Source organism: Sphaeramia orbicularis, chromosome 7, assembly GCF_902148855.1.
Source record: "Sphaeramia orbicularis chromosome 7, fSphaOr1.1, whole genome shotgun sequence".
Taxonomy (NCBI): Eukaryota; Metazoa; Chordata; class Actinopteri; order Kurtiformes; family Apogonidae; genus Sphaeramia; species Sphaeramia orbicularis.
Genome location: NC_043963.1, coordinates 26,064,647 through 26,072,928, shown reverse-complemented (window position 1 = coordinate 26,072,928; position 8,282 = coordinate 26,064,647). Strand labels below are relative to the sequence as shown.

Here is an 8,282-nt window from a genome sequence, read left to right as displayed (position 1 = left end):
GGAGTGAGTAATAACTAGTATTATTAGACTATGTTAAAACGTGAGAAAACATCAGATTAGCTGCATTAAAAATATTTTTATTTCATAGTTTTCACACAGTATATCACTTTCAATCATTGGAAATTCCAGTTCTTTGAAACTGGAGCCTTTGTTGGTCCTTCTGAACAATCCCTCAATTTTTTTTTTAAAATATCAATTTTTAATTTTGTATCATATTTGACGCATTGGGTCTCAATGCTCAGATATTATTTTTGAATAAACAAAAACATAATATAACACAAACATGTCTAAAAAATTGGTAATTCCTTGTCAAAATTGGCAAAGTTCTGCCTTTGTCATAAGCGACGATCTTGAAGTGTCACTGGAAAGGCCTCTGGTGAACAAATTCCTCCCCCCTGGTGGATTATCCATGTATTGCATGTATCTAATTGTATACATCAGGTTTTTCAAGAAAACTAATGTCACACTGATCATGTAGAGGGCTTAAAAACTCATGTATCGAATATGATACGTTTGGCATTATAGGGTTACAGACATGTTTCTCTGCTTCAAAAATTAAATGCATGGTGTCCAGCTGAGTGGACATTTTTGTAACTCCATAAAAAATAGGTTAACTAAAAAAATTTCAGTCACAATGTTTTTTTCATGCCTAAAGAGGAATAAAAAAAATCTTGACTAAGGCTCTCATAATTCATGCATCAAAGGGTTAATATATAAAGCATCAGAGACAACACACTGCTTATTAAACACACATCAAGTCATGGTAATTAAAAGGCCTTTATTTCCTATTTGTTTTTTTACAGAACTTGTAACACATATGATAAATTTGTAATAAGTTATTTGGTTCCCTTGATAACTTTATAAGGATCCCCAACGTTTGTCCACATAAGGGTCAAGAGGAGTTTGTGAGCAACGTTTGTGTCCAGTCAAGGGCTAAAGCATGCGATCCACAGTAGGCACAAGTACTGACATGAACACGCGCACCACGACACTAGACACGAAGAAACACAGCTAGAGGACACAACCTGACTGTCCTCCGATGCTTTAAAAGATGATGAAGAAGAGAAAGATGTGGGAAAGAAGAAGAAGAAGAAAAAAAAAAAGAGTCTTGAGAATACAGTTGCACCAGGGATGAGATAGGTGGAGGACTAAGCGCTCAAGAGGGACGGTTTGGTACGGTCCTGCATGTTTGGCAGTATACAGTATGTCCACGTTGTAAACATGAAGGCCGGTATTCTTTACGCTCAGCAAAAGCAGATTCAGTGGAGAATTCAATGAGCCTGCTTCCTATTCTGCATAATGACACTGATGGTACAAAGCTGGTTACATAGAGATGAGACACAAGGACACAAACAGAAAGCAAAGAGTTTCTGACATGTCTCTGACATTGTTTACCAATACAGTCCTACATTCTACATTAAAAAGCTCACAACACAAAAAAGTAAAAGACCGCAGGCGTGATTACACATGTGCACAAGAATACAAAGAAGAAATACAGCGAGTAATAGAGGAGACAAGACAACATGTTTCAAAGTGGTGTCTTTACCCGCTGAGAAGCTTTTCAATGCATTTTGACAACACGGTTAATGATTTACTGAACTTTGGATGGTTTCCCTTTTTAAATCCCAGTGTTTGTTAAATCAAATAAACAATAATACAAAAAAAAAAAAAAAATAGCTGTGTGAACAGTGCTCTAAAACTGTCTCTGCACAGCTGAAACAGCACAGTTTCAGTTGCAGTTGTGCATAAGGTATTGTACATCTACACAGCTATTGGAAAAGCAAACCTACAACAGGACAGGTTCATATTTAAAACAGAAATAAGATGCTTCATTATTACACTCATACACACACAGATGTACATTTAGCGATGAGTTATGTGTCCCATGCGTACAGACCTGTACTGTATTATTGGAGTTTTATATTCTAGTGCTATGTTTTTGCACCCCGTCTGCTAAAGGGCCTATAGTACGTCATCTTTTTCACCCGCACACACAAGCACACACAACTCCCAGTCTCTGCCCCCATAGAACCTCGATGTCCAGTGGTCATGTGACTGAGGTGACCCAAGATGCAAAACAACAAAGAAAAGGAAAAAAAAAAACCAAACAAATGTGGAATGTGCTATAAATTTACTTATGATCACATTTGCCTCATCATCTGCTGGTTCTGTTTGCCTCTGTTTGCGTGACTTTATTATTTTGGCTTTGTAGACTCAAACAGTGCTGACGAGTGTAGGCAACTGTGATAAGTTTCTGGCAGTACTTCTAAAACACACTGAAGTCTTGTGTTTGAATTATTCTCAGTGCATTATTTGGTCACAGTCAATAGCATTGATGGGACAGTGATTAAAAGAGATTGGGTTAGAATATTGCATCAGATAATGCGCTGCGTAAAAGCCCGAGGCGTCACGCACCACATTAAGAATTGTCAGAAGAGAAGTGGCAGTTTTAACACTTAAATAAGAGAGAATTTGGCAACTGAGTGAAACATAATCACGTATGTTATTATTATTATATACTGTGTTTGTGAAAATCATATCTTTATGCATAGTTCTATGGGAGGGATTCATTCCTAAAACATGGCCATCACTCATTAAAGTTTCTCTAAGCTTCTTTAATTCATCACCATCTCTTACGATATGATTTTGTAGCTTGAGCAAAACCAGCAAAAGCCTCCATCCAGTGTGAGCCACAGATCACCGGTAGTGCGTTATTGATTGTACATGTCACTGGTACATTCTGCTCCACGAGAAACTTCAAAGAGTGACCCAGTTTAGTTCGTAAATTGCACTCAGCCCAAGAATAGAACACACTCTTGTGTATATATCTATATCTATATATAATAATAATTTTAGCAGTATTATTGAGAACCTATTGTGATATTATATCTATTGTTCATACTATCAAAACAAGGCATATACATTTACTAATCACAATACTGTAAAATCAGCTACCTCTATGAAACAAGGACATCAACAGCTTTGAAAGTAGAAAAACACACACTCATTCTACTAAACTCACAACTGTTCTCAATGCTCACATGTACAATAAAATGGACGTTGCCCTCCTGATGAACACAGACCTCTGAACGGAATGTAAAAGAGAAACACTGGCCCGAAGGAAATGAACACATGTCAGTAGTATATATATGTATATATATCTATATATACTGTATATATTTTTTTCATAAATCATCTCTAGCTACTCAGCTGAGCTCCTAAAGAGTTAGTGCTTGAGTTTTATGGCTTTAGTTTTATCTTATTCATTTATCTTGAATACACATACACATATTGTATTATAAACACAGTAAAAGAGACACAGCCGTGAGGGGTTTAAGGTTATTTAAATAGAACTGGAAAATAAAAAAAGTCCAACTAAAGGAACAGAGAGAGAGAGAGAGAGAGAGAGAGAGAGAGAGAGAGAGAGAGAGAGAGAGAGATGAAGGGATTCCAAGTCGTTTGTATTCACTGGAATGGGATTATTTGATTATTTTGGCCCCTGGAAAATGTATTTCACATGAAAATATGATCCAACAGAATTCTTTCTAAGTCCTCTTGTCAGAACTGGCACAAATTACGACTCCTACAGTCCACCTACTGATAGCAAAATTATTCAATCCTTGTCGGATTTGATATTTCAGAATAATAGCACGCCAAAACGTTCGCTTTACAGACTTGGAGACCCCTCCTTCCCTAATATTTAAAAAAACAAACAAAACATCATTGTTTTTAAAGCGATGATGACAAAACTTAAACAAGTCAAACATTGGCCTTCCGATAAGCGCTGAAATAAAATGCATGATGGATCAGCAGAATTAAACAAAAAACTCTGGAGCACAAGGAGTTAGATAGCAAGCATGCGGCTACATTTTCATCCTACATGAACTCACACACAGTACTGGACGACACACTTGCTTAAGAATTTCAGGCGTGGAAAGGTTCTTATTAGTAATATTACTCTAATATTTGTATGACATTCACTCCAATGACCCTCATGGAAAATAAATACACATTTGTTTCATTTAGAAAATATACAGTGCATCGTTTTTCCCTTCATTGTGTTATTAAAATGACAAATGACACCCATTTACGTACACGAGATATTTTTGCTTCGTCTCTAAAACATGCTCTTATGTACAGTATTTTGTATAAACATGCAGTATCAACGTGTATGAACTATGTATATAGGCAAAACTACACACCGATGGGTTGCTTGATTGCTTCCATGTTGCCTTTTCTTTAGTGTTGCTTCATTAACAGAGGAAAATAGATTATGTGAGATGAAAAATAAACATCTGAACATGGTTTCTGCTTGTTAGAATAAAAAGCAAACAAAAAAAACATAAATAAAATGACAACATTCAAGGTCCAAAAAAGTTGTGGTGCTGTTTAAAAGGTTCACTGCAATTAAATGTCTTCATTGTCTTCATTTTCTTGCACACACTCAAGTGTTTTTTTGCAGTTACAGTGCTAATTTTAATTGATCTAAATTATACTTTAAACAATTTATTCAGCGCTTAAGAGTTTTGCTTTCCTCTTGAAACAATGTTCATCCTACAATTTCTAGAACTCACAATATTAGGTAACAAATAACCAAACCAATTACATTCTGTCGAGCAGCTAGGAGCAGCATTAGAATAAAACACATCTCTCTCTGTTTTTTTTTTTTTTTTTTTTATCAGAAGAGTCCATTGTTACGAGGAGACCTGTCTGGCATGCCACATGTGCCACAGAAAAATTCAATCTCACAACATTTCATCACAAAAAACTACACAGATCAAACAGAATAATACCCAGTAGTGCAATTAAATTCAACAGTTTGGTAAGCTGTGTATAAAATACACATGGATCAGTGCCTTCTTCCAGACCGTATCCTTGCAATCAAGTGAGAAAAATAAGATCCAAACAATCTGAACGCATACATAAAAAGCCGAGGAGAAACAAAACAACAATGAAAAATCCGCTCACATAATGCACTACCTAAACCAGCAACATAAATAATTAAAGCTCTGTTTTCTGAGGGTACTTAAACATAACATTTGGATTTAAAGTGCTTGAGGAATAAAAGAGTTAAATGAAATAAAAGAAAAGAAAACTGGATAAATACAAGTAAAACAGTAAAAAAAAAAGGAAGAAATGAAGAGAACAACACCGCTAACTGGAAGGCGTCCCTGGTAGTTGAAAATTGCTTATTTTGTTACTTGGAAGGCTTGTCTCCTTTATGACTGTAAGACGGTTATAGGGATTCCGTTGAAGTAAAACCCTTGTGTCAGGTCCATGACTAATGGCAGTAGCACTGAACAAGTGAGATATAGAATCAGAGGCGTTGGGAGGGGAGGTGGTAGACTGCAGGCAGTAATCGACACCTTGTAAATATCATGTCATTGGAGGTTGGAATCAGTCTTTGTTGTACCCACTGTGATATTTCCTTACTTTCTGTTTAGGTGGCTGTCAAAAATATAGAAATACCTCTTTTCTAACACTCCCTCCTTTGACGTACCATTTCATGGATAAACTAGCCTTACGTCACTGGGAAAAAAAAAAAAGCGGTTGAGATTTTGAACCCAACATCTTTCTCATTGAATGGAGTATCTGAATAACAACAACAACCCGTTTAGAAAAAAAGGCATGGAGTTTCAGTTTCCTCTCAGTTTTCCTGAGACGATGGGTGGAAGGTTAACTAATCAAAAAAGGCAGTGTGTTTGAGGGTAACTGGATATGTGCCTATCCCTACTTGCTACCCAACTCTAGGAATGTACTTCAAACTAACAGAATCGTCTAGAATGATAACTGGCAGGTGAGGAACATGGTGCACAACACACCTAAGGAATGGACCTGCTTGTGTTATTTCTCTATCATATGGCAGTATAAAGCATTTATTATTAAGCACTATTCTAAGCAAACCGTGTCACTAAAGGGAAGGGGTGAGAAGTACAATATGAGTGAATGTATGTTTTATCCCCTCTATCACCAGATTCCCTTATAGCGCTCCTACTGTTTTTCATATTCTACTCTGTATTCTTATTAATGGAACCACAACCCCAATACAAAAATAGATCTAAAGGAAATCAACGGAGTATCTGTCCATCCTGTGACTTGTCTTCTTTTTTCAATGACATGATTTCATATTTCATGATGCTCTTTTGGATTATATTTCCCATCATGTCAAATGTTACCTATGGATCTTTTGACAGGTGGTGGTGGGGAGCAGATGTTCAGTTGTGGTGTTCTTCTGGAATATACATTGACATGTGGGACCCGGGGAAGGGGGGGGGGGGGCGATGATGGGAGATGCATGGGGAGGTGGAGGTGGGGACGATGTGTTCTGGTGGGAGTTTACTTCTTGGCAGTCAGGGCTGCGAGGGCGGCATCCACCTCTTCCTCTGGCTGCAGTGGATGCCACTGGGCGATGGGGCGACGGGGGTTGGCCAGCATGTCGGACCAGTGTTTCAGACCGGCCCCTGTGGCCTTGCTTCCCACCCAGATCTTCCCAATGGCGTCGTTCTTGCCAATCTTGTCATAATCCAGCACCGTGATCACGGCTTGGATTTTCTGGGAGAATGAGAGGAAAAAGCATTACAGTGAGGTTCAGAGCGAGGATTACAACATGGAAGATGGAAGTGAGGGGTGGAAAACAGAGAGACGTATTTTGTTTTTTTCCTGAAATAAAAATAGAATTGTAGCTAAAATCAACTTGATATTCATTTCCCTGTGTTCATATTTCATTGTTGACAAGAATAAAATAGGATCTTTTACAAACAGTTTTCTTTCCTCCAAAAAAAATCACGTCCCCCCCCCCCGTAATACCTTAAAAACTCTAAAACTAAGTAAAAAAAAAAAAAGTTAGTGTAGTTTTATTTCGAGCACATAGAATCATCAAATAACAAAGAACCATACAACATGGTCAAATTTTTCTGCGCTTGAAAAAGAGTAGGAAGAAGTATAATTTATAGACTCCCACCCCTTTTTACAAACTAATAATTAAAATAATTCTGTTTCCTTTGCTTTGTTAACACACTTTTTCTCTGTATATTTTTACAATAACACAAAACATCCATACAAACCATTCATTGTCACATCAGCCCCCAGACGTTAGTCTGGTTTTGTCTGTCTTGTCTGTCAGTTCCTGTTTTATTTTGTTAAGTCCTCCTCATGTGTCATGTCTGGTGTGTTTGCTTCCTGTTCCCCATTACTCCAACCTGTGTGATTGCCTTTCCCTGCCCTGATTTGCTACACCTGTGTCTCGTTTTCTCCCCTCCCTCTTGTGTATTTAAACCCTATGTTTCCCTTTGTCCTGTGCCAGTTTGTATTCTACCTCTGTGTGATACTTACCAGTGTTTTTGGGTCCTGTTGGCCTGTTTTTGACCTGGATTGCCTTTTTGACTCCTGCCTTTTTGCCCAACCCTTGTCTGTGCCTCTGCCTCCAACTGATTCTACATGTGTTTGACCTTCTGCCTCATTTACCGGTACGTGAGCCTGCCTGTTCCTTATGTCCTGTTGCCCATTCGTTCGCTTTCCCGTGTATGACCTGGTTTGGACTCTGACAATTCTTTGTTTTTCTCTAGTCAGGTTACCGACGCGTTACCGGTCTGGGCGGTGAAACCCAATCTCCGGTCCTGTCTCTGGATCCTGTGAAGAGTCCGGGACCCATTGTCTTCAAGGATCTGCTTATTAATACTGTCTGTGAATTGTCATTGTTTTTTGTGTTTAATAAACACAGTGAACTTTTACGCTTGTCTCTGGGTCTTGCAATTGGGTTCAGTTTCCGTACTCTGACCATTACACACATACACTTTCTTTGTTCACCTCACACACAATCAGATTTGCATAATCAACCTTTTTTTTTTTTTTTTTTTTTTTAAATATAAACTATAATATTTATATGCACTTTAAATATTTACTACAAATACAATGATCAATAAATGTGATTATGTCTCCTAATCATGATAATTAATTACAATGCAGCTAAAGCTAGTCTGTCTTGAATGAAAATTAATGCAACATCCTATAGCCCAAAAAGTAAATAAAAATGAAAAATAACCCAAATTTCATGAGCGCAGTATTTTCTCTTTAATCTTTAAGGGGCTTTGCTGAAAACAATGGAGTTCTTTTTATACAGATAAGTTCATACTGTACATGTACCGTATTAGATGGTTTCCTGACATTATGTTTTAATTTACAAAGCATTACAGGGTAAACTCCCTATTTTCTATCCTCCATCATCAGCTGTTATAACTTTCATTTCTCTATGCTGCTTCTACACAAAGTTTCTAGGATTTATA

General features: G+C 37.4%; 1 protein-coding gene across 5 annotated transcripts in view; it reads right to left on the bottom strand.

The window, feature by feature from the left end:
• Positions 1–758: 758 nt before the first annotated feature.
• Positions 759–8,282, bottom strand: part of LOC115422912 (synaptotagmin-2-like) — a 70,197-nt gene continuing 62,673 nt past the window's right edge. For all 5 annotated transcript variants that reach the window (XM_030139539.1, XM_030139537.1, XM_030139541.1 and 2 more), the window contains one exon: positions 759–6,552. In XM_030139539.1, coding sequence (XP_029995399.1) covers positions 6,337–6,552 — 216 coding nt within the window. In that variant the 3' untranslated portion in view covers positions 759–6,336. The remainder of the gene's footprint in view (positions 6,553–8,282) is intronic.